Genomic DNA, 26,209 nt, shown 5'->3' with positions numbered 1-26,209 from the left:
TTCAGTGACCCTGTTCACAGATATCAGATAAAAACTTTGAACCTGATGACTTTTATTTTCTGTTCTTGTTAAATTAGGTGGAGATAGATGATTACCAGAACTATGAAAAGGCTCTGGATGCTCTGATGGAGGCGTTTAAGTGTCTGTCCAAAGCGAAGGACGGCTCCTCTGGACAACAGGAAGGGAAGTTGGCCGACCTGCAGCACAAGATCGTTCTCATCAAGAAGTTTGTCCACATACGCAGGTAAAACCACGAGAAAGTGGAAACAACTGACAAAAATAAAATATCAGCTACAAATGTGGATATAGACAAAAATGTTTGAACAGTAAATGAAAAGTGTAAATAGAAAAGCTTCATACTGTCTGTTGGACTCGACGTATAACTGACTATAATCTGGATTTTCTGTAATGATGAATTTTAGTTCTAAATCTTTTTATTTTTTTGTACTTAGTTTCTGGTTGAAGTATTTAAAGAGTAAATAAATCCTCATATTTTGTGCATTTTTAGGGAAATCTTGGTGTTTATGTGCAGGTTTTTACGTTTGTCTGTAAATTACTTTAATTCTGCATTCTGCTATGAGTTTTACATGTTGCCATAGAAACGTCCAGTAACGGATAAAAGTCGCTAAATTTGATGTTAATCAATTTTTTTGAAAAAGCCGTTAGCAGGTCTATAAACTGGCGAAACGCAGCGATAAATTAATTAATCTGGTAGCGGTTCTTAATGCCCAGTTTGGCAGGATTCTTCAGGAAATGCCCGGGGGCGGGGCTAAACCTTCCCAGGGTGGTTGGCTGCACCGAATCATTCAGAACATTAATCAGATTTTATCAGGATTTTATTTCATTGACCAGCGGAGCTGCGATGAAGTCGTGCGTAGTTTATCTCGTCTCCCTCAGGGTGACGGACGCTGCCGATCCTCTGCAGGTTGAACTCGGAGGATCCGGACGAGGCAGTGAGGTTGTGTGAAGCTTTGCTGGAGGAACCAGAGTTGGACCCGGCCGTCCGGATCGGCGACGCGTTCGGCTTCCTGATCGATCATCACTGTCAGCAGGGACGCCTGCAAACGGTGAGGCTCAGCAACCGCTTACAGATTATTATGGACGAGCGTTTCCACGGAGACCAGTCTGAATCATTACTGCCAGAGCTCAGAGATAAATCCAGGAGCAGAATCTCATCAGAGCCAAAACGAGATGAAAGACCAGAAAATGTCTCGTTACAAGAAGAAAAGTTTTCTATCTCATTTTAGCGATTAAGTTTCTCCAGATAAAAAGCTCGTTGAAACGAGACGAGTTTTGCTTTCTGTCTCCTTTTAACAATAGTTTCTTGTTAAATCCTGAAAACGTTCCCATTTATTGAGAAGCAAAACACGTTAAATCAAGAAAGTTTTGAATCTCGTTTCAGAAAACCTTCTCGTTGTTACAAAATGCAAAACTCTTTAAAAAAAATACACTTTTCTGATATGTTGTGATTTCTTAAAGAGTAAAGAAACTATTTCTCACCTCATTTCCTCTAGATGAGGTGAAAGAGGTGTAGATGTTTTACTGTTACAACATTTCTTATTTAAAACACAATATATTTTGTTTCTAATTAAATATAAACTTTGTTTTAAAATCTCATTAAATCTCGTTAAAAGAGATGCTTCTCCTGAATTCCTCCTGGCTGTTCATCTCTTCCGTAAAGCCGATGTAGAAACGTTTAATTTTCTTCCTCAGGCGTACCAGAAGCTGGAGGAGCTGCAGAAGCTGCTGCCGTCTCAGAGCATCAGGTATTACATCAGCCAGGCCAGCCTGGACGCACTGCAGAAGGAGATGGGCTTCCCTCTGGAGAGCGGCGACCACAAACACGTCCTGCGGGAGGACGACGAGGTGGAGGAGGACCTGACGGTCTGAGGAGGAAGAGGAGGAAGAGGAGGACCTGACGGTCTGAGGAGGAGGAGGAGGAGGAAGAGGAGGACCTGACGGTCTGAGGAGGAAGAGGAGGACCTGACGGTCTGAGGAGGAGGAGGAGGAGGAAGAGGAGGATGACCTGACGGTCTGAGGAGGAGGAGGAGGAGGAGGAAGAGGAGGACCTGACGGTCTGAGGAGGAGGAGGAGGAGGAAGAGGAGGACCTGACGGTCTGAGGAGGAAGAGGAGGACCTGACGGTCTGAGGAGGAGGAGGAAGAGAAGGACCTGATGGTCTGAGGAGGAGGAGGAGGAGGAGCAGGACCTGACGGTCTGAGGAGGAGGAGGAGGAGGAGGAGGAAGAGGAGGACCTGACGGTCTGAGGAGGAGGAGGAGGAGGACCAGCACCACAAGCCCGTAGGAGGAGGAGGAGGAGGAAGAGCAGGACCTGACGGTCTGAGGAGGAGGAGGAGGAAGAGCAGGACCTGACGGTCTGAGGAGGAGGAGGAGGAGGAAGAGGAGGACCTGACGGTCTGAGGAGGAGGAGGAGGAGGAAGAGCAGGACCTGACGGTCTGAGGAGGAGGAGGAGGAGGAAGAGCAGGACCTGACGGTCTGAGGAGGAGGAGGAGGAGGAAGAGGAGGACCTGACGGTCTGAGGAGGAGGATCATCAGGAGAACCTGACAGTTTGACCGCGCTCCTCTCCTCCCACCCAGACAGGCTCTTCATCAGGTTTTATATTCGTATCGTAGCCAAAAAAGCAAATAAAAGTCAGTAATTATCACCTAAAGTGTGATATAGAAACAGCAGTTTCATGTTTCCAGATTTACTGGGTTAAAAAAAAGTGATTTCATAGAAAATAGTTTTGAAATTTAAAACCTAAAAAAAAACTTCCACTTTTTCCAAATTAAACTTAAGCTTACGTCACCTTCAGAAAGAGAAGAACAGCATGACTACAGTTTATTTTTTAATACGTTTTTGATTGTTTTTAATCAGGCCTTTGCAAATATTGTTGATGAAGAGATGTGGTTCTCTCTGAATGTTAAGATTCATTCTTAAATTTCATGGTTTTTGTGTTTTTTATGTATTTTGTACAAAGTGTTTTAACTCATCTGATGGAAACAGTGTCAAAACTTTATTTTGAAGTTTTTTGCAGCTATTTTTGATAAAACTGAAAGACACCACTTCCTGTAACGAACATGAACCGTCTTCATACGTTCTTCTAAATAAACGGTTTCAGGATGAAACAGAATAGTTTGGGGTTTTTCTGTCACTCAGACCTGCAACAGAAACTCCTGAATGTTTTTGTTTGAATGCAGTTGTAGCTCCAGTCACACGGGGGCGCTGTTGTCAAAGAAATCACCAACCCAGTGTGTCCAGTTTGTAAAGTTACACTGTGAGTTATTTTACCTGTCAGATTCATTTATAAATGTCATTTAGCTGGAAAGTAAAGCTACAGGAAAGTTCACTGGAAGAACTAAATATTCCCTAGAAATTTTGTTTATTTTCTACTGTAAATGTCTGAATTAAAATTAGACAATTTTCAGCAGGAAAAGGAGTATGTTTTAATCCAATAACTCCTTAATGTTGATGAAAAAGTTCTTGTTCCACTTATAACATGGGAAAAATATATTGTGATAAATAAATAATCTGCTAGTGGAATTAGAATTAGGTTGCTAGGCAACGGGCTGGGGTTGCTAGGTAACGGTACCAGTGGAACTAGAACTTTTTCAGCAATATTAAGGAATTATTTACTCTAAACAAGCTGCTATATGTTGCTGATAAGTTACTTGTAAATTAGTTTTGTCTTATTTAAAGTGCACTAAGATATTTACACTGGAATTAGAGGAAAAATACTTGGTAAGATTTTGTGTTTTTGAAGTGCAGCAGTTTCGCCGACACACGTCTGATCTTTGTGTTGGTGGAGAGTGAATAGGAAACACTGAAGGTAAGTTCATTTGGAGCAGAGTAAAAATTTCCCAGGAGGTGATGGAACGACATGAAACCAGAGCTAGGTGAGCTTTTCCTTTTCTGCAAAGTGTAATTATAATAACATGTGGATGTTTTAAAAAGGTTAACCTGTGCTGGACTCTGACTGACGGGTTTCCATGACGACAGCCAGCCGTTGGATCGAGGGAAATGTGACATGGAGCGGATCTACAGAGACGACACCATCTCCAGGAAACTGAGATGTTATGAAGGTTTGATTTCTGATTGGCACAAAACTCTGATGGAGTTTTGGAGTCGATAGTTCGGTAGATTCGGTTCAGTTTGGGACCAAAACGGCAACATTTGTTACATTTCCTGCTGCTGCGGTTAACTTTCAATCTACAAATGAAAAACAAAAAATTGGATTGTTTTATTTGCTTGATTTTAGTTTTTCTTCCCGTTTTCCAGTCGATAATCAATCAGTCCCGCAGCGCGGTTGTGCTGCATGTTTCCTCCAGTTCTGTTGCGTTGTGGCCCAGAGTTCTGGCTCCTCTGCTGGTTCTGTTGTGGTCGGGTTCTGCCCTCAGAGACCCAAACGACCCACCAGAGACAAACGGAGGAGGGGAGCTCACATGCAGACAGGAAGTGACATCAGACTGGTTTATGAGTTCAAAGACCTAATACCTGCTGCGTGGAAACGTTTTATGGAAGAATAACAGTCTCAAAAACATCTGAGTTTATTTTTTAAACGTTGCATTTACGCTGCACAGTTTTTATTTATTTTAAATTTGTCATCAAAATTCCACCTGAAAAAAAATCTACCTAAGAAATTTTTCAAAATTTCACCAAAAAAAAATCCAAGTGCAGAAATTTACCTCAGCCTGTGGGCCCCCGAACTTTTAACGCCCCTTATCTAGAGAAGGAAAATTGTTTAGTCAGACCGGAGCATTTCCCAACCTAACAGCCCCTCAACAGAAGTGCAGCCCAGACTTTGACTAGGCCATTCCAGAACCTTCATTGTGCAATGTTGATTCGTTCAGATGGGTTTTTGGATTTTTGTTCTGAAATATAACCTGACGGCCGCTGGACTTTCTGCTCCAGGATGATTTCTTTATATATATATATATATATAAGCCCCGCCCCCCAGGGCCCTTATGATTAATCACAGTTAAGTCAAGATGTAATGAAGGAATCGTTAAACTTCCCATGCGGTGGTTTGGATGCATTAAACTCAAACCGCTCTGAGAGACGGAGGAACCCGATTCCTCTGAATGGGTTTGATCTGGTTTTGTTTGTTCTTGTATTTGGCCTGCAGGATTCCTCTGCGTCCGTACGAAGCTGTTTCTGTTTGGTGAGCAGCGATCACAGTACAAAATGCACTGAAAGTTTGTGGATCGCAAATTCGCTGTGAATTTGGTTTAAAAAAGGGTGAAATTAAACATAAAAACCTGATATTAAGAGTCTAGATGTGAAGTCTTTGTTCTATTTTTATAGTGAAGAACCACTTCAGAGTCTCGTTTCTGCCCAGGCCACATCAGACGGCATTTAAATAAAAACAGACTTCAGAACCGGACTGAACAGAAAGAAGGTTTTAGAGACTAAACAGAACTTCCTCTGAGTTTGATCTGCTGCGTCGTTCACATGGTTCTGATGAAGGAACTGAAATTAGATCAGAAACATAAATACGATAACCTCGAGTGGAAGACTTCAAAACACCCACAAGTGTGTCTGTGATGTGTGATCAACAGCATGACTAACTGTGGATGATGCTGTTGATCCATTTGCAGCATCAACAACTTCAAAATAAGACTTTAATGAGGCTAAATGTTTGTTTTTTGCCCATTTCTTACTGTAACTCCAGATGCTCATTTGTGAGGTCAGACACTGATGTTGGACGAGAACCTTGACTCTGCTCTCATTTGTTCAAAGATTTTATTCTTTTTAGAACCTGGACTTTTACTTGTTAATTTTAATTCATTAATAACTGATTTTAATGCGTTTTTTTTTTTTTTTGTCACAATTAATCAATTGATTTATTTCTAACATACGAACGCAGAGCCAGAGCCTTTGCATACACACGTTTCTGGTACGACTGTAAATGATGCGCAAGCAGCATCCGCTAACAGCAATGGACAACAAAGCCGCTTCTCTCGGTCTTAATTTCTGTACATGAGGATGATTGACATCGCTAAGCCCCGCCCCTGGGCTCTGATTGGCTGTTTTTGGTCGGGAGCGGTTGATTTCTTCAGATGGCTATAGCAGCTGAGGAAAACAGTGGAGGAGATGAATCTTTATCTGACTATCTGTCTCATGTTGAACTGATAGTTTGAACAAATATATAAAAACATTTTTATAAAGTTACATTCTGCAGTAACAGAGATGGAGCCAAACATGAGAAAGAAATCCTGCAGAAGACCTCAGACTGACTGGATACAAATACAAACCACCAGTTTTATCTGTTTTCTATTGTTTATCTTTTTTTTTCTGCACAAATCTGTGATAATCGGAGAGAGACGGCGTCTCGTTTGGTTTCCTGCAGCAGGTTTTATCTTTCTGTCGACCTAAATCAGATAAAATGTAGGGAGCGTATTTTCTGCCCTTTGAATCCGGATCAGTCAGAGCGGCACGGTGGAACAGCGGGTCTCTGTGCCGTCAGTAGGTGGTGCTGCTCATACTTACGCTCCGCTCTATGAAAGACCCCAAAGAGATCCAGCCTTGAGAAAAAAATGCCAGGAATGTTTGCGAAGCTTATGTCAATTTCACGAGCTCAGGAGAAGAAAGCGCTGCGACAATAAGGGGGGAGGAGGGTCACCCTGGTGAGAATAATGTCATTACATGTTCCCCATACATGCATACTTTCCCTCAATGCCAGCCAGGAATTTTGCACAACGGTTCGTATTAATTATGTGAATAGGAAAGAATTCTGTTTAAATCCCCGTAAAGGTGAGTTAAAGGAAATCAGTTTTATTATTTCATCAGTCAAAGTGAAACATGGAAGGTGTTCATGTTGGGAATGATGGGACAATGTAATAGTCTGAGGGCAGGGTGTGAAGGTTGGAGAGGAATGGGAAGTGGGATTCTGTCAGTGATGTAAAAACTCCCAGGACCCTGGGAAACGGGTGGGGGAGGGGGGAAGCTTGGGTTTGTGCCAACACAGTATCTGTGCCAGAACTCTGGGTGTTTCTGGGGGGCACGGCTCTCACCGGCCGAACTGTGGGAAAATCAAAACCAGGTTCAACTGTCACTGTCTGCAGATCAAATCTACCGTCCGTAAAAAGGCTGGAAAAGACTTAAATACCTGTAGCTAAAACTAAGGCCTTAAATTGACTTAAATTCATTTAAAAATAAGTAAGTTGGCCTTTAATGTTTTATCTCCAGGCAAATGTTTGAGTCACACTCAGATATCTTTATTGCATTCTGTGACCCAACATGTCTGAAGCTACCACTAACTTACTGCTAATACCCTTCCTAGCTAGCTTGTTAGCTTTGTTGTTTTTTGCATCAATCATGGGTAAGTGTAAACTTATTCTCTGTTGGCTGGACGAAGTTACAATTCTAGGGAGATGTAGCTCTTAAACTACATTCATAATGGTCTTAAAAAGTTTGAGATCTGTGAGACAAGACAGTTGAGGCTACTGCTAACCATCTGCTAATACCGTTGCTAGCAGGCTAGCTAGATTTTTTGTCATTTATCATGGGTAAGTGCAAAATTTTCATCAGTTGGCTGGACAATGTTTGCACATATCTATGGAGATCTAGGTCTTAATTTCCGTCCACAAAGATCTTAAAAAGGCCTTTAAAAGTCTGCAGTTTGAGATTTATGATTTAAGATGGTTGAGGCTATTGCTTATTAGCTGCTAATACTCTTTCTAGCTAACTAGCTTTCTTGTATCTATCATGGATAAGTGCAAATTTATCAGCAATTGGCTGGTGATGATTGCATAGTTCTGAGTAGATTTTGGTCTTAAATTCCATCATGATGGTTTTAAAAAGTCTTAATTATGACTTAAGATGTTTGAGGCTACAGCTAATTGCTGCAATAATTTGAGTAATTTGTCATAAGAGAAACAAATAAGGTTGTTTTCCTGTCGCTCAGCCACAGAAGAAGAAGAAATGAGATGTTTGCAGATCTATGTGAAGAAACTCTACCGTCTGCAGACTAATAATGATTAGAAGCTGAAACGTTGCACAGCTGGTCTTCAAGGCAAACCACCAGCTTCTCTTAAACCCCGAGGCGTTTTTCCACTGTTGATTTCTTGGTATTTATCCAGTAGGTGGTCACTATTATCATGTAAATATGGATCCGAACCCACAGAACTGCATTCCTCCACCAGCTAAGCACCATAAAGAGAGATTTTCTCCCATGTGGAAATTACAGTGATGTTATCGTTGAAGTGGTGGGGAAAAGCTCCATCCGTCATGGTTGGTGATGTCATATGTGGTTATTTTAATGGGAAGCAACTGTTGCCCGTCTTCATCATGTGGCTCCTGTCAGAACTACAGAGCTGCTCTGGATGGCAGCAGCTCTTCCACCCAAACATGAATAATCAGTAAAAATGATGCAATAACAGTGATTTAAACTGGAAATGATGAATAATCTCTGAGAAGCTTGGGGCAGCTTCAGGGCCTCAGAGAGACAGCGGGCCCCTCAACCAGCGGGCCCCTCAACCAGCGGGCCCCTCAACCAGCAGGCCCCTCATCCAGCGGGCCCCTCATCCAGCGGGCCCCTCAACCAGCGGGCCCCTCAACCAGCAGGGCCCTCAACCAGCAGGGCCCTCAACCAGCAGGGCCCTCAACCAGCGGGCCCCTCATCCAGCGGGCCCCTCATCCAGACAAGGAAACACAAAACCCCCCTGGAAACTTCAGTCCCTCAACTCCAGGAGGCTTTTACTGTCGTCATATTCTGCCACAACAAGCAATTAATCAATTAATCAATTAATCACATGATAAATTAAAATGAGCACAATAATAATTTTGTTGATTTTCCCCTTTAATATTGTTGAAAAGCCGCCATTTTGAGAAACGCTGCGAATATTTGTAAAATCGTAAGTCTGCACTTTCTGCCACTTTTACTTGTTTTCTCAATCTATTATTTTCCAAAATGCTATTTTGGTTATTGAGTCTTTATAATCTATTTTAATTATTCTTGTTTTGTTTATTTTGAATATTTTAAATGTTTTCCAGATCCAGTGTTAAATATTCTTATATAAATATTCTTTAGAAATTAAAGGTTTTTATTTTAATCTTTGTTTGGGTATACTTGCAATATTATTCTATTATTATTCCATTATTATTATCATTATATTAATTGAAAATGGTCTCAGAATAACAATGTTATTATTTATCGTAACAATTTATCGTGAAGTAAAATTTGTTGTTGACAGGACTAAATATTCATGGGAAGTCAGAGATTCAGTTTACTAACTAAATATTTAGCTAAATAACCAGCTAAGTGTTTCCCTAGTAGCTCACCAAGTATTTAGCTTCAGCCTCGTTTCACTGGCTGAGAATTTCACTTATAAGACATTTATATGAATAATATGGAAGTGAAACTGTAACTTTTTCATCAATATTAAGTTATTTACTTAAAACAAGGCAATATATCATCTTGCTGAAACATTACATGTAAATTTATTTTGTCAAACTTTAATTCTACTAAGATACCAGAATTAGAAACTTACTTGGGAAAGTAAAAAAAATACTTGATACAAATTAATTTTTACAGTGTAAAACTATGAAACTTGAGTTCTGATAAGAAAATATTTACAGATATTTTATATACATCTTAAATTTAAAAAGTTTATATTTTTGTACAGTTTTATCTTGATTGCTGTCCTGTCTGTTGTTCTCTAAGTAAACAGAATAGAAGAGCAAATAAAATGTCATTCTTTGAGTTTTTGAGTTTTGTAATGAAAGTCTTCATTACTTGGCCTGAAAACACTTAAAATATTTGTTGAGGCAACTTTCCTCTAGTAAGTACAAACCTGATTCTGCTAAGAACCCCTTTGGTTCTGGATCGTGGTTTTGTCTTCCTCAGTACCTACAGAAAGGTGGACTGAGGAGAAGTCTGTAATCTCCTGTTAGCCGTTATTAAGTTGATTATTTCAGCGATCAATAAATCATGATTAATCTGCTGTAGTGGAAACGATTCAGGTGATGTTGAGACATCAGATTGAGCTGTAAAGTTTTTAAATCATTCAGGAATTAAAACCCGAGTCCTGCCTCTGAGTTTGGTTTCTGAAGAGGCCTTCAGGGACCGGCGGGGGTCCAGAAACCATCCAGGAACCAAAACACAGATTCTGAACCTCACAGAACCTGAGAGGAGAGGAGGCGGGTCGGGTTGCATAACACCACAAATTCAAAACTACTCTGCAAAAATACAAAATCCTACCAACTATTTCAGTCCAGTTTCTAGAGTAAATGTCTTACTGGAATTAAGGCAAAACTAAGTTATAAATAACTTCTCAGCCAGAAATATGAGGTTGATTTTAGTAATTTATTCTTTAATATTGATACAAATAAATGTACTTCTTACATTGGCAGATTATTATAACTTAAAACAGGAAAACTTCATGTTATAAGTTAAATAATTTGCCAATAAACTAGAACTTTTTTATGAATACTAAGGAATTATTGACTTAAAACAAACTTCTATTTCTTGCTCAAAATTTACGTTATTTAGTTTTGTCTCATTTCAAGTGTATTCTTTGGAAACTAGAGTAAAAATACTTGGTAAGATTTTGTGTTTTTGCAGTGCAAAGAAAGAGGTAACTGTTGTGAGGGAGAGCAGTTACAGTGAGGGAGGAGGGGAGTCGGTTTGATGAACAGCAGTGAGGGAAGGAGGGACCATCGCTGCGTTTCCCACACTCAGCCGGTTCCCACACTGGACCCGGATAATCCCGGTCTTAATTGGGGGAGAATTCCAGCACACATGTTCCCCTGGAAGGGGCGCAGGGCGCGGGGCGAGCCGCTGACACATCAGACGGGCAGCAGCAGCGGCCGGGCCGCCGCACGCTGCGGGGGATGAAAACACGCCGCCGGGCTGTCAGCACTTCTGACGCACAACAGGAAGTTTCCTTTGGTTTGGCCACTTAGCGCTGCTGCAGAAACACAATTCACTTTACGAACAAACGACTCGGTAGAAAACTGCCCAGGCTGACTCTAGACTTACTTCCAGTTTTATTGCACATTTGTGTTTGTCACGTACATTTCAGTCAGATGTTTACGTACACTCAGTGTTAGGGCCATAGCAGATTGAAAAAAGGAGTACATTTCCACCCAAAAAATTAAGAAATTTTCTAGAAAATAACAACAAAATATGTGAGTTTGAAAAGTCAAACATTTCCTAGTAATAAAATTACAAACATTTTGATATTTATGTCAGAAATTTTCTAGAAAAAAAATTACATTGAAAATATTTGAGTGCGAAGTCACAAATCTGCTTGAAAAAACAAATTTGTATGAAATTTTCAGTTTCAAAAGTCAAAACTGAGAAATTTGTGAAATTAGTTTTATAATTTCTGATTTTTCTCTTGCAAATTTGCTTATTTACCACATGTGAGAAACATTTCCAGCAGTAAGATAAAAGTAATAATATGAGCAACAATTATGATTTTATAGATATAATAAAAAAGAGAAAAAAGGAAAGTTTTTGAAGTGTAAAATGGGTTTATTTTGTTTCCCAGTAGAGTATCTGACGACTCACTCTGTAATATGTTCATTATGTTTATCAGAGAGACAGACTGGGAGGAGAAACTGATTATTGCCCTGGAAGTAGAAGTCTAAACAGCGAGTGTCCAGCATGTGTGGGATCTGCAGAGATGTTAGATTCCTCTTTTCTAACCTTAGAGGTCGGCAGTATGAACTTATCACGATATTTGGTGGCCGTGTTGTGGTAACAATTAAGGTAATCATTTATAACTTTTTAGGTGGCTGAGTGTGATTTTACCAGCTTCAAACGAATTTATTGTGACAATAAACCAGAATAAGAAATTTATCATGATAAATAATAAATGTCCGCCCTTATTCTTGATTTTACTTCTATATTTTTTCCAAAGTTAATATGTTTATTTACCGGATCTCGTTTCTCTCCTGCTTTGCAGTTATTTTCTGTTTTTGTGGCGGGAAACCAAGCGAAGCTCGTTGATTCGACCCGGTTGGTGCTCCAGCCGGCTCCGCCTCGTGTCAGCCGGGCCCTGATGGATCCTCGCTGCACGTTTTGGAGGGGATTACAGCCATCTGCAGGCTCTTGAGGAACAAAGGCTCTCCTCCCTGCAGCTCTTCAGAGGGACAACGCGGCCTGCAAACGTGCTTCTGGACTCGTTCTCCTGCCCACCTTTGACCCCTCCAGGCCACCGTAGGTCCCCTCACTCTTCAGGGCTGAATGTCATCAGACACAATTACACACACAATGTGTTGGAAACCCTTAACTTTTCTCTTGTTTCACATTAAAATCCCAAACTAGAATGTATTTAGTTGGGATTTGATCTGTTTTTGCTTCTTGTTCAATTTCTATAAAATTTAAATTAAAGTTGAGAAAACTTCTGATGTTTTGATACGTAAGCTAACGGTTTGGTTTCTGTCGGTTCTTTAAAGTTGCTATAGAGGACTCAACAAATTAGTTTTGTTGGACAACAAATTTAATTTTACATCATTTGCTCCTGTAGGAGACATTTTGCTAAATACTTTATGAAATATTTTATGACGATTGTGACTTTCTATGGGCGAGCAAAGCACTGAGTCCAGTTTTTATTGTTCATTGAACACAAAAATATGGAAAATAGTTCAGAAAAACAAATCAAAATCACTCCAGTTATTTTTTTCGCACTCTTTTCTGTGTCAGCTGTACGGACACCTGTTGCTATGGCAACCAGCTGACAACAGCTCAACGGACCGGTTCAAGTGCATCAAGAGCATCAACACCAAAACAGAACATCCAGTCTGTTACGTTTTTATGTTTCCAGGCCTTTTGTTTATATTGCAATTATTAATAAATTAACGCCTTAATATTAACCACTAATGTTAATAACTTTTTTCTCAAGTTATCAAAGCAATAAATGTTAAATGTAAATGTATGCATAAAAGAAAACGGGGCATTGCTACTAATTGTCAACTAGTGTTGTAATATGTCTTAATTTTGTTTGAAAATAGCAAAGGAGAAGAAAGTAGGTCAGTTATGCTAGCTTGACTATGAGAATCGGAACATGTAGATGTGCTGTGGAATTCAGTGACTTTTGGTTCAGTAAAAAAAAGGCGACCCTCACACCAACTCTGACAGATCATCGGTAACTCAGATGTTTAAATTAGCTGATCAACCGCTGCTGTGTTAGCTTAGCTAATAGCAGCAGTAGCTAATCTACCACAGCGATCACTTATTAATATTCGCAAAAATAAAATTCAAGCCTGAAAACATAAAACTGTAACGGACTGGATGTTCTGTTTTTTGTTGTTGAATTCTGATGTATAGAGTAACGTTGTTGTCAGTTGCTATGGCAACCAACGGGTCTGCGTGTAGCGTAGCTAACACAGAGATGGCGAAGAAAAAGAAAGCCAGCGGTTTTGAGTTGCTCTTTAACGGTTTCTTTCCATTTGCTGTGGCGCATTGCATAGAATTATTAATACCAACATCCACAGGTTTCATTTTATTAACGGATTTCACTGTCGATGCCCGGGAAGCTTCTTTTTTTTCCTCTCCAGCGTTGTGCGCATGCGCGACTATTTTCTAACGTTAAGATTGATTTGCGATCAGCCAGTGAGCTCCATACTGGAAAAAACAGATAAAAACAAAGAGCTGCAGAAACTTGAAGTGGTTTGTGACTCAGAGGGAGAGCATGGTGATGGCCGTTTTGGATCGGGACCAGGAACGAGCAGCTGTGGACGGAGCTGTGGGACAGATTACACGGCGGAACCATGACTGGACAGTTCCACTTGAGAAAGATCCAGAAGGATCGGCTTCAGCAGCTCAGCTGTGTGTTAAATCATTTGCACCACGGAAGAGGAGGAGATGAATCTATAAACAGGTCAGATGGTTCTCAGTCTCAGTCTGTCTTTTTATTTCTGTTTATTGTACAAAAAGTTTAACTTTTTCTAAATTAGTCACTAATTAATCCCACAAATTTGTTGGGATTTAATGTGATAGATTGAAACAAAGTGGTGAAGCGATAAAAGGATGTCAAAACCTTTTACAAATAAAATCTGAAAAGTGCGGCTTGCATTTGAACAGCCAGTCTTTTCCAGACATTTTGCTTTTCTCTGGAAATGTTTTGATGTTTTCTTTATTGTTTGCTCCCTGGTTTCTGGCTGTTTTAAGGTGTTTTCACAACAAATAGTCCAACAGTCTCAGTTCGATTCGGGACCAAAACTACAAATGGCAAATTTTAAGATCAATCTCAAAATTTGGGATTTTTTTCAAGCAAATTTTTGGACTTTTCAAATTCAGAAATGTCCATGTTTTTTCAAGAAATTTTTTTTGACTTTTCAGACCTGGAAATGTCCTTACATTTTGAGAAAATGTTTGAAATTGACCTCAAAATTTCAGATTAGTTTTTTTATTCCTATTTTTTTATAGATCAACAGTGGCCCTGAGAAGCATCTTAAATTTCACATGCAAACAAAAACTTTTCTCTTAAAAAACTACAAATTTGTGAAACTGAGACATCCATCCATCCATCCATCCATCCCTCCCCCTGATGCCTCCCTGGTGAGGTGTCGTCCCACCGGGAGGAGGCCCTGGGGAAGACCCAGGACACGCTGGAGGGACGACGTCTCTCTGCTGCAATCAGAGGTTCTTTGTTTCGGCTTATCAGGCTGCAGCAGTAACTTCGGTCAGGCTGGACGGGTGTGTGTGTCCACACACACACACACACACACACACACACACACACACACACACACACACACACACACACACACACAGGATGTTAAATGGGCGTTTCCCTGCCTGCAGCTCCTGGTCCAGGTCCGCTGCTTCCAGGACTCTTTGTGATGCTTTAAACTTAAACAGCGTGGAAACTGCCAGCTGCTGCGTTACAGAACGGCTTTACTGCACGCATTAAAGCTCAGGTTTTACTGAGGTGCAGTTTAATGCAACATGCAGAAACAGGTGCTGAATTTACTGGAAAGGTTTGGAAAATGTTGTGCAGTCTGAGCAGAACGTGTTCAGCTTGTAAAACCTCTTAATTACCCCAAAGGTTGTTTATTTATTATATTTTCCAGCTACAGAGATTGCCATTTTTTGCGCCTGTGGCGATGATGCAGTTAGTCGATCCTAAAAACGCAACACAAAAACGTCATGGAGGCCAACGCTGCGCACACAAAACACAAACTGCCTCAAAGTTTTATTAGCCGTTACACACGAGACATCTGCTGAAACAAGCTAACATGACTGACCGGCAATGGACTGCTTACTATATTAGCTAGAGCTAACACATTTAGCATGAGCTGAAGTGAAAAAAAGATCATGAATGCACAAACGTGACAGTTTATTGTACTGGAAATATCTGTTGATCTACTGTTGAGCATTTAACCTAAAGCTAACACTGTTAGCAAGAGCTAACAGCTTTAGAAGGAGTTAGCATAATTAGCAGGAGCTAACATGAAATCAAATAAATTAGGAAGATAACGAATGGATGTTTAAAGTGACCAAGAAACGTCTTTATGTTTTTGTACCAAACCGTTCTGATCAAAATGTTTTGATCCCGATGCTAACAGGAAACAGCCTGAGGTAAAAACTGGAGCTTTTTCCAGAAATGTTCTCCTTTCAGGTAGTACAGCTGATTATTAGGGCCAGCAAAATAAAATTATGAGAATAAAATCACAGTACAGCAAGAACAAGGTAGAAATGATACGAGAGTAGTCGTAGTATTATGAGAATAAAGTCATAATATTACAATTTGCCAGTAATATTATGACTTTATTCTCGTAATCTTATATTACTTTTGTTATATTTTGTTAATATGTCCCTTATGCTCTGCCGTGCATGTTGGCATTTCCCAAAAAAACAGCAAATCTGCCCGTGTTGCATTGAAGCATAAACAACATGTCATTATTTCATCTTAATTCATAAAAACTAAACATCCTGCTGTATTTTTACTGTTTAGTTTTTCTAATAAATTGTTATTAGATCCCTGTAAAGCAGTAAAGTCTGTTGTTTCTTGGTGCATGCGGTCAGGATGAGGCGAGCGACTGTGTGGCACCTTCGCCCCGCCGCGCTGCGATTTATTGCTTCCTGAATCCCAGAAACGGGAATCTGAGCACAAGAGGATCCAACTGCTGTTTTCAGACGACCTGCGACCCCAGCGGCCCTCCGCTCACCCCACTCCCTAAATCTCTCCCGCCTTTCAGACTCGGCGTTTTGTTCTGGGCTTTCAGGAATCTGATGAATCGGTACTTGAAGTGACTTACGGCTGAGAAACGTTTCAGTAAAAGCTGAACGGTTCAGAAAGTAAGGATCCAAAACGTTTTTCCTTCTTAGACGATATTTTAATAACACAAAACAGAACGTAAAAATAATCCACAATATTTTTTTGTTTCTTTCTTTATAAAATTTCTTATGAACATATTTACATTCATCTTGATATTAACATAACTTTACATCATAAAAATGGCAGTAGAAGCATCTTACTGTGACTTAGGGTGAATTACAGAAATTACCCAGAATGCTCCTTTATGATCACATGAAACCTGGAAAACCTTTAAACTTGTTGGGACAAGACCAAGATGATTTTAAAAAAATACAACAATAAAGTGAAAATATTACCAAAAGAAACTAAAAATATTACAATAAAAAGCTGTTTCTATGAGAGAAAAGCTTGGATAGAGTGATACGCCCGTGTGGTTCTTTATTTGAAACAATCATTTCATAAATGATCATTTGATGCTAATGTGCTAAAATATAAAATATTTCCTTATTTGTAAAACTGAAACCAAAGTATAACTTCATAAGATGCTTTTCTTAAAAATAAAATTACTAGTTTATTATCTTATTACGACTTTATTCTTGTACTAATTTATTGTAATGAATTTATTTTGCTCTGGTTTTAATACTCTGTGGTAAAACCTGGAGATGCCCCCAACATTTCTCTTTAAAACCTATTGTTTTGTTTTCTGAAGCAGGACTGTTTCCACAAATATTTACATCCACAAGGAAACAGAGAAAAAGGTTTTTACTCCTCCATACCAGTGAGTGGCGCTAAGCATGCAGTCTGGGGCTGTAGGCCTCCACATGAGATTAGCAGTAAACGAAACAAGAAAATAAAAGTGGAAAGCAACGAGGTGCGAGTGAATTTGAGCTTTTTCTCATTTTCACTAAAACTAATAAAACAAACAAGAAATCCGCCATTGTTGTTGTTAACATATATGATGTGTTTGGGGTCATAGGTCACTCTAGAACCTGCTAAAAATATTTACGTTTCCAGTTAAAAACTTTCCAGGTTTAGAAACAGATTTGGGTCTGTAATTTCCAAAAGCCTGTTAGCATTTCTATCTGGCTCCCAAAAACCCCAGAAGGAGTTCAGCCTTCCTGTTTTCTACTGGAAGTCCAGGTCTCTCTACAGCCTGAATGAAACACAAACAAGACTCATTACTCATTACGTTGCTGAAAACACATTTTCCTTACTTACTAGAGCTTACAGTGGCTAATGCTAAGTCTTCTTCACTCAGCATTAGCTTCTACACTGAAGAGCAAAACTGGTAGCTCCTGGTTGTGTTCAATGATTGGAAAAATATCGAAGTTTTCAGATGCCAGCCAGTTAACAGCAGATATGTTGGTGCATCTCTAAAAATGTTTATTTAGACTAGAGGATTAATACACGTCGATATTCATTTTATTTATTTCAGCTGTTTTTTTGTTTTTTTTTTCAATAACCAGATTCATGGCTGTTTTGTCCAATCTCCAACTTATTTATCCTGGCAACAGAAAGTAAATCCATGATGGCAGCATAACCTGCTCTCGCATATATTAAATTCTCGGTTGCTCCGCTACGCTACATATAGTTGCTTCCTTTTCTCATTTGGTTTTCAGTGCTTGCAGCATTTTCCCTTCTTCCTTTGAGTGCAAATTTTCTTCAGCGATTCCTTTCATGAGGTTTTTATCGAACCTCCTCGTAGGGCTGGACGATCACAATGCAAACGTTTCTTATCAGTCGATATTGATAATCATTGATTATGTTTTAGATATCTGACGTAAAGCCAGATTTTGCTGTTTTTACTCCGTTGGTTGCGTCTTGTTTTTTTTAGCTGTTATGAGGAACGGCGGGGAAACTGGAAACTGTTGTAAGTTACTCAGCGGCTCGTTGCTAGGTAACCGAAATTTGGGGGAACTCGAAACTCCTCCTTACCAGCACGTTGCTAGGCAACCAGAGAGCGAGTGAGTTCAGTGAATATTCTATGAGATGTATTTTCTGTTGGTATTGATCACACACGGTGATATTTGTCGTTATTGATTAATTGTCCAGCCCTCTCTCCGTTGACAGGACAACACAAGCACCTGACGTCGCCGCCTTACGTCATCCGACCAAAAACCCTGAAGAAAACGTTCTGCGTTTCGCCCACAGCCGCACCAAACGAGTGAGATTTCTCTGGGAGTTCTCCTTGTTTTCCTGAGTTTTAAACCGACGAGCCTCAGATGACGCGCTTGAGAAAAACGTCCAAAGCTAAAATCCTTTGTCCAAGTCCAGGAAGTCATGCTGAGGATTCACTTCATGCTACGGCGGCGGCTGGCTTGGCCTTCAGCGCCGCGGTTCTCATCTGAGCGTCTCAGTCTACGGGAAGTTCACAGGGGATCTGCTGGGCGGCTTTGGCCAGAGAGTAAGTCCTCTGGAAGTCCTTGTAGCGCGGCGCGCAGCCCAGCCAGGCCTCGCCGAAGTGCACCCTGCCGGTGAAGAGGAAGCTGCCGGGTCCCGGCCGGACGCCGCACTGCAGCAGCGTCCGCACCTCGCCGCGGCTCGCCAGCCGACTGCTCCCCGTGAACAGCGTGAACTTCTGACGGAAAACACGGGTGGCGCTGACCTTGATCACGGCGGCGCGCAGCGTTTCGTCCTCCTCCACCGACCGGATGTTCCCTCGAACAACTGCAGAGAAACAGGATGTTCATTTCATCTCCAGCTCAGTAAACGGCATTTCAATAAAAGAAGGAGAACAACTTCCGGCCGATTCTGGGTGTTTTCACACCTGATAGGGGACCAAAATTACATTTGTTACATTCTGAGCTGCTGCGGTTTTCTTTCACCTCACTGTCGAAAAAAACCCCAAACCCTTTGAAAAACCTGTTCCCCTCCTGGCCTGTGGGGGCGCTGCACCAAGAACCACTGAAGGAAACAACATGAAAACCTCTGAAAGCACTGAGCCCAACTTCCTTCTTCACAAAATGTAAACGAAAAAAGAGTGGCTCATATTTTAGCAGTTGGAGGAGTTCTCTTGCTAGCACTAGACTAGTGCTTTTGTTTTGGTTGTATTTACCCAGAATGCCCTGCGCTGTAGTCCACTTCCTGATTTTAGACTGGCCTCCGGTCCGCTTGGCGTTCACATACACATTTGGACTGAACCAGAGTTCACTTTATTTGGGCCCAGACTGAGGTTTGGAGGCCGGCAGTAGATGAACTCTGAGACTCTAATCTAAAATGTGTTAACTGTTCTGTTTCACGCAGGAAGATAATTAGTGCTGCACTGCCTTCAACCCCAATTTCCTGTATAAAAATCATTGGCTTCTGTTGGGAAAATTTGCCCAAAGCAAATATTCATAAAACAGATTTTGCTAAAAGTGTAGGGTGTTTTTCCTGCTTCACAAGTTAGAAACGAACTTAACCTAAAATCAGCTTCTAAAATGCTGAACTGCCCCTTTAAGGGCAGGGAGTTTAATTCCTGTCAACTTACCGAAGTCGCTGGTGCAAACCGCCATCAGGATCTCGGTATCGTTGCACGGCCGGCAGGCATCTGAAGAGACAACAAACAGCCAGAGAGTCAGTTGACAAGTCCGAACCGCCAACATGAAATAAACACCTACATGCAAATGAGAGCCGACAGGAACTGGCTGAACCTTAAACTGAAGTAACAAAAACAAAGAGGAAACAAACCGCCGTCATAAAACTGACTGCTGCTGCAGAGGAGAAACCAGAGGAGCGTTGAGGTGTGAGATTCCTGCAGCACTTTAAAGAGGGAACGAGCTTCACACCTTAAAGTCTCAACCGGCTGAAGAAAACACTGTAAAAACACAAAATCCTACCAAGAATTTTAGTCTCATTTCTAACTACACTAGAAATAAAACAAAACTAACATACAGATAACTTTTGATTAAGAAATAGGAGCTTGTTTAATATTCATCAGATTATTTCACTTATAGCAAGACATTTTTGCCTTGTTATCAGTGAAATTATCACTTGTAATGATAATAATATTGGAGTCAATACTCCCAATATTAAGGAATAATTTACTTTAAAACAAGTTCCCATTTCTTTCTGTAAAGTTACTTTAAGTTAGTTTTGTCTTATTTCAAGTGAACTAAGATATTTGCTCTTCAAACTAGACCAAAAATACTTGGTAGGATTTTGTCTGTTTTTTTATCTCTAGTTAGATTTATTTATTAAAACCAACTGAAGAAAATGGACTGAACTTTTTTTAAAGTTCACTTCTCCCCCCACTCAACCCAAAGTTTCCCCTCTTCAGAGAAAACTCATTGATAAATGGGATTCCTTCCTCTTTTTTCCAGCCTCATAAGAGTTTCGGGGGGTTCCTGCAGACGAGTTGCCCCACAGAGAGGCAGTTCAACAAAGGAGCGGAGCGTCTCAGCTGGGCAGAGGCCTCCGCGTTGCCTAGGCAACCGCAGTAATCCCAGAATACTCATTAAGAGGCCTCCGGACTCCTCAGAGCCCCCACATACTGCGCCTTTATGCCTCCTCCTCCTCTGCCTCGCTCTGGGGAAAGTTTGGCTGCTTCCTCCCTCTGCGCGGCGCTGAGGCCGACCAGACCAACCATCAGGATTCAAGCAGGGAGCTGAAGTACGACTGCAGCAGCCAGCAGGTGCAAACAGGCAGCAAACACACCAACTAATGCAGCAGGAAAGTTACAAAATGCTGCAAGTCCAGGAATTAATGCAAAATGGAAATGCAACAAATGTCAAAATCCAAACAGAAATCCTCCAGACTCCTGCTTTGATTTGCTCTCAAAAATTGTTTGGCAGTTAATTTAGAAAACAATGAACACAAACTGGTTTTGGTTTTTTAATTTTATATTTATCATGCTAATATGTTGTTAAACTATTTTATAGACACCTATAAACTTTATCCAAATACAAACCCACAAAAAAATTATTTGATTAGGAACCTGTCAGGTGAGTAACGAGCTTCAGTTTGTTAGGTTCAGCTAACAAACTTATAGGCTACATGTCTGTCTTAGCTGGTAGCTAAAAGCTACGTTAGCAAAGCCAATTCTGTTAGCTGGGCAGTAAGTACTATAGTACATATCAGTGGTATTTATTATAGTTATACACAGTGGTGTACTTTAGTAATAGCTGTAATGTACTTTTATTGTTTATGAGTTAGACAGGAAGGAGGAGAGAGCTAGTACTTAGCTTATGGCTTGTTTATTGTTGTCATAGTAACTGTCATGACGGTTATGGAAACCTGCCAAAATGGCTGCCAGCCACCATTAACAGAAGTGATTTTTCACATGAGAGCTTTCTGTAGTTCAACTTTAGAATATTTGTTACTGCAGTCGCCCCCTAGTGGTCTGGAGGACTTCGGTTTTTGCAACGTTTCCTTTTTGCTTCTGTTTCCTGTAGTTGCAGCATTTTTTACTTGTTGAGTTTTCTGTTTGATTTGTTTTCTTTTTCTCTGTGTTTTGGAGCGTTTCGCCATTAGCTGAGCGTTAGCGTCTGTCGGCCACCGTAGCTTCGTCATCTCCTGCTTAAATGTGAAACCTTCTGGCTCTGACTCGCCTTCTCTGCTGATGGCGTTGGAGTCCAGCGCCATGCGCGCCGTCCAGCCGCCCCGCAGCTCGTAGCGAAACGAGGCGGTCCTCCTGCTGATGTCCTGATGCAGCGTGGCCTGCAGGAACAGCGCCAGCCTCTGGCCCGGCGTGCGGCTGAAGCAGCGGACCCTCGGCGGGGGCGACGCCTCCATCCGGTCCCCCACCAGCAGCTCCAGCAGCCCGTCCCTCTCCAGGTACAGCTGGGCGCCGTGGAACCGCTCCGACGGCTTCACGCAGGCCGTGATGACGCCGCCGCCGGGGCCCGCCGCCGCCACGGGGGCCAGGCGGGGCGTGAGGGTGAGGCGCAGCGCCCCCTTGGGGTACAACCAGTCCAGGGTTCCCTCCGAGCAGTGCAGGGAGATCTGCTCCACGCTGCCCTGCTGCTGCGATAAACCACTGAGGGCAGAAAAAATTAGAAATTAATATTTATCTACATGCAGGGGCGCGGGAGGAATATCTAAATATATATATTTTTCTTACTCTCTCTATATATATAAGAAAAATGATACATTTATTTTTCTGTGTGTTCCCCAAGTTTTTATTTTCCTGATTTGACTGCTTCTGAAATCTCTGGGAAGTGAAAATATTGCAATCCAGTGCAGAATTTGTAAAATTGTCTCCATCTTGCCAGTTGCAAGCGGGAGCTGCCAACTTCATAATGCACACAAAAGAGGAATGAAAAGTATTTAAAATCTGTTTTATCTGGTGCTGACAACATCTCCCCACTACACCGCCCACCGGTCCAGAGACGTCCTGGGCAACTGCCCACATGAAAAGCCACCACAGCACAAGAGCATCAGGACATTTCAGACTTTGAAGACTTGATTAAATGGAGTTATTATGAGCAGTTCTGTTTTAGAAAGCACACTTGTTTAAGTTGCGTCGTGTTTTAAGGAGCTTTGTTTGTATTTATGGATGTATTTATAAGGTTACCTCCTAGAAAAAACTAAATCCTACAAAGTATTTTGTCTAGTTTGTGTTGCAAATATCTTAGTACACTGGAAATAATACAAACTACTCAACAGTAACTTTCTGGTAAAATATAGGAGCTTGTTTTAAGTCAATAGTTATTTAATATTGATTTTTACTAAATGCACCAGGTCCACTGAGAGATTTGTTCACTTATAATGAGATATTTTTCTCTTATAAATCTTCCAGTGGAACTGGAAGATTTAAAATATAATTTTAAAATTATATTCAAGAGTTTTTTATCTTGCCTAAAAGTTACTTTAAGTTAGTTTTCTTATTTCAAGCATGCTAAAATATCTGCACTAGGAACAATACAAATATACTTTTTTTGCAGTGATAAAAAATAACTAATTAATATTTCTGCTTAGCATCATTTTCTATTATTTTCACAATAGTACCACAAAAATATGATAAAACTCTAACTCCATGAGTGTACAGATGGTCAGTGGCCCCCCGGAGCCCACCTCTTTTACCCACCCTTGTGCAGTTTACAATAAAACTGTTTCACGACGTCCAAGATGAGATTAAAGTAACTTTGTCAAAATTAAAGACATACAGCAAAGCATGAAAATAATGAAATGCGCCCCCTGGTGGCTGATATGTGAAAACGGCTCGAGATCATCATGGTATCTTTTTTTTTTTTTTTTTTTTTAACTTCACAAAAATCTGAAAAGCTTTTAGAAAAACAGAAGCGATAAAAATAAAAACTGCTCGTTTTTCTCCATGAAGGTTGTCTGGATGAATCCTGCCTCCTGCAAACCGAACAGCGGAACCAACGCAAACATTTTAATCACGCAGGCAGCTTTCAGCATGTTGCATCCAAAACCACCTGATGTCTGGTTTTCACCAGATGTAACGTACAGATAAAACTAAATAAATACTCGCCTTCCTCTCCAGCTGCACTGGTCTTCAGAGTAACTTGAAAAACACGAGTGAAAAATGCCCAAAAGCAAAATCCAGGTTGCGTTAATCCAGCGCCCAGATCCAGGCATTTTCAACCAGATTTGACGCTAAAATATTAATTTTTTTATTCCCAAACCTGCCTGTATTATTTAAACCTCCCGCTGTGAAGCTGCAGTTTTGTCCGCGGGAGCCTCCATGTCGGCCTGAAGCGCTCCGCAGGATGCCGGCCGCCTCTGCTCGTCTCCAGACGCGGAGCTGTGAAGTTATTCGGCCCTGGAGAAACTTCCCGGACCAATCAGAGGCCGAGCTGGGAAACTTTAAACCGGCCGGCGGGGCGGGGCGGGACGGGGCGGGACGGGGCGGGACGTCCGGCCCAATCAGGAGCTGCATGCTAAGATAAACCTCCTGTTGTGTTGGACTGTCTGCATGGTGAACATTAACCCAAACACAGGTTTGAATAGTTTTCTCATTTAAAAAAGCTGCTCTGATATTGTCTCTACATATATAAAAAAATTTACATTTATATTTTGTTTTAATTTCTGATATGTTTAAATTGTAGAATCAATACATATATAGTGGTTCATCATGATAATTGTAGACAGAAAAAACATTTTCTACCAAATATTGAGATTAATAAATTCTCTCTAGAAAATTCTGGACTTTTCAAATTTTGAAATGTTCTTAATGTGTCAGGATTCAACACCAGAAAACACCCAAACGTTTCCCACACAGAAAGCAGAACATTCAGTTTGCTACAGTTTTATGTTTTCAGGCCTTTAATATTTTCTCTCTCTCTTTCTATTTTGTCTTAAAACTTTTCCCTGACCTTGTTGCCTGGTTGTCATAGTGTTGACAACACACTGCAAACATTAACAACTTAACAGCTAAAATCAATGCTAGTCTTCCAAAGCTAACAGTTTTTTACCCACTGCTAACAGATGAAGACTAGCATTGGTTTTAGCTTTTAAGTTGTCAATATAAAACTCAAAATCTTAAATGCACATGTGATATAAACAGAAAAAATGGACGCAGTTCCCTGCGACTAATTGTCAACGCTATGACCTCTAGATGACAAGGTCAGGAAACAGTGTTAAGGGAAAAAAAGGTGAGGGAGAGGGAAGTAGGTCAATTATGCTAGCTTGACTATGACAACCTTAACATAGATGTGCTGTGGAATTTGGTTCAGTTAAAAAAACAGGAAAAATATTAACTTCTTTGAGATTTTTATTAGAATCTCACTTTGGAGATACAGATTTATCCATTCTAATTCTAATTTTCATCTGATTTATTTTTGTTTTTTAAAATTTGAATTTTTACTTTTTATCTTCAAAACTTGGACTTCAGCACATCAGTCAAATTAGTCCTGATTCAGCGCAGATCACATCAATAACCTGATTCTCACAAATTAGATGGTGATGACATTGATGGTGATGATGATGGTGATGGTGATGATGACCTCCTCCCACTGGTTTGCCCTTTGACCTCTCCCCTGCTGGGCTTCTCTTTCATGTTGTGGTATTTATAACCAAATCAAAAGTCTCTTTGTGCCAGCGCTGCCTGAGCCAGCGACTTTTCGCCGAACACGTCTGAGTGACGAACGTCCAGTTATGACAGGGCTGCAGTTCGGGACAAAGGCACATCGCAGGAATCCAGCTGTGCTGCAGTCTGCAGCAGGATGGGTTTGTTTGAAACAGTGGAGTTCAAAGTTTAAAGCCACAGGCTGGAGGATGAGCGTCCACATGCACTCAGACATTTCATGGAGTTTATCACATCCATCGGTGTGAATGCATTCATGAATGCGTCTCTTAAAACGAAAGCTGACAAAAACCATCAGGCCTCAACATGACCTGAGCTACAGTCCAGTGCAGACTGGATCAAACCACAGCGTCCAGAAAAGTCAGCCTTACGTTTTTATGTTCAGTTGTTTGAATCCAACTCCAGTCCACTTTAATCTGGGGAAGTGTGAATGTTACTCAAACTCTGGTCCTCTAAACCTCGGTTCGGTTGAAATGAACTCTGGTCCGGTTTGAATGCATATGAGAACGCCAAGCGGACCAGAGACCGCTTCAAGAAGTTGGCTACAGCGCAGGGCATTCTGGGTAAATCCAACCAACGCTAACATGCTAGTCTAGTGCTAGCAAGAGAAATGGCTCCAGAAGACAAAAGAGAAATCCTCCAACCGTTAATATCTGACGCTGCTCCTTTTATATTTTGTAAAGGAGGAAGTTGCACTCAGTGCCTTCAGATGTTGGGTTAGGATGTCATTTTCATCAGCGGTTCTTGGAGAGGAACAGGTTGCTCAAGGGGTTTGAATCAGTAATTCTTGAATATTTATCTTAGGGTAGGGTTAGGGTTAGCGTTGACCAAACGTCCGTATTTCACGTCCTGTCCCGGGATATTTTTAGAAAGTGAGGTAATGTCCTGTTTTTTCCAGGACCCGGTCCAACGTGTCCTGGTTTGGATTAAGTCTTTGGATTAAGTACTTTTTCAACAAAAAAAAATTGGGAAATTACTAATTTAAATTCCTCTGTCTTGGTGAATAGTTACTATTAAACTGGTTTTGTC

At 40.8% G+C, this 26,209-nt stretch overlaps 2 protein-coding genes and 1 long non-coding RNA gene across 6 annotated transcripts in view; 2 read left to right on the top strand and 1 right to left on the bottom strand.

Moving 5' to 3' along the window:
* ift140 (intraflagellar transport 140 homolog (Chlamydomonas)) overlaps positions 1-1,957 on the top strand; it is a 36,257-nt gene extending 34,300 nt beyond the window's left edge. For all 3 annotated transcript variants that reach the window (XM_044101619.1, XM_044101620.1, XM_044101621.1), the window contains exons 28-30: positions 78-244; positions 926-1,067; positions 1,714-1,957. In XM_044101619.1, coding sequence (XP_043957554.1) covers positions 78-244; positions 926-1,067; positions 1,714-1,890 — 486 coding nt within the window. In that variant the 3' untranslated portion in view covers positions 1,891-1,957. The remainder of the gene's footprint in view (positions 1-77; positions 245-925; positions 1,068-1,713) is intronic.
* Positions 1,958-3,724: 1,767 nt separating this feature from the next.
* LOC122822743 lies at positions 3,725-12,265 on the top strand. 2 transcript variants are annotated; one of them, XR_006369219.1, is made up of 4 exons: positions 3,725-3,830; positions 3,956-4,083; positions 11,545-11,717; positions 11,914-12,265. It is a non-coding gene; the product is annotated as an uncharacterized LOC122822743 (long non-coding RNA). The 2 variants fall into 2 exon arrangements; XR_006369220.1 differs by lacking the exon at positions 11,545-11,717.
* A 3,873-nt stretch (positions 12,266-16,138) lies between these two features.
* metrn (meteorin, glial cell differentiation regulator) lies at positions 16,139-23,939 on the bottom strand. The gene is made up of 4 exons (XM_044101618.1): positions 23,627-23,939; positions 21,741-22,168; positions 19,682-19,741; positions 16,139-18,879 (listed from the first exon to the last, which is right to left on the bottom strand). The coding sequence occupies exons 1-4, from the start codon at positions 23,731-23,733 to the stop codon at positions 18,566-18,568; spliced, it is 909 nt and encodes a 302-aa protein (XP_043957553.1). The 5' UTR covers positions 23,734-23,939; the 3' UTR covers positions 16,139-18,565.
* Positions 23,940-26,209: the final 2,270 nt, after the last annotated feature.

Source organism: Gambusia affinis, linkage group LG20 (assembly GCF_019740435.1).
Source record: "Gambusia affinis linkage group LG20, SWU_Gaff_1.0, whole genome shotgun sequence".
NCBI lineage: Eukaryota > Metazoa > Chordata > Actinopteri > Cyprinodontiformes > Poeciliidae > Gambusia > Gambusia affinis.
Note: the sequence above shows the minus strand (reverse complement) of the source record. Positions and strands in the feature narration are given on the sequence as shown.

Coding starts and splice junctions, on each gene's coding strand:
- metrn (XM_044101618.1), bottom strand. CDS start 23,733: ATGCCTGGATCTGGGCGCTGGATTAACGCAACCTGGATTTTGCTTTTG. Junction 22,169..23,626: donor CAGTGCAGCTGGAGAGGAAG/GCGAGTATTTAT, acceptor TTCTGCCCTCAG/TGGTTTATCGCAGCAGCAGG. Junction 18,880..19,681: donor GGTTTGCACCAGCGACTTCG/GTAAGTTGACAG, acceptor GTTTCTCTGCAG/TTGTTCGAGGGAACATCCGG.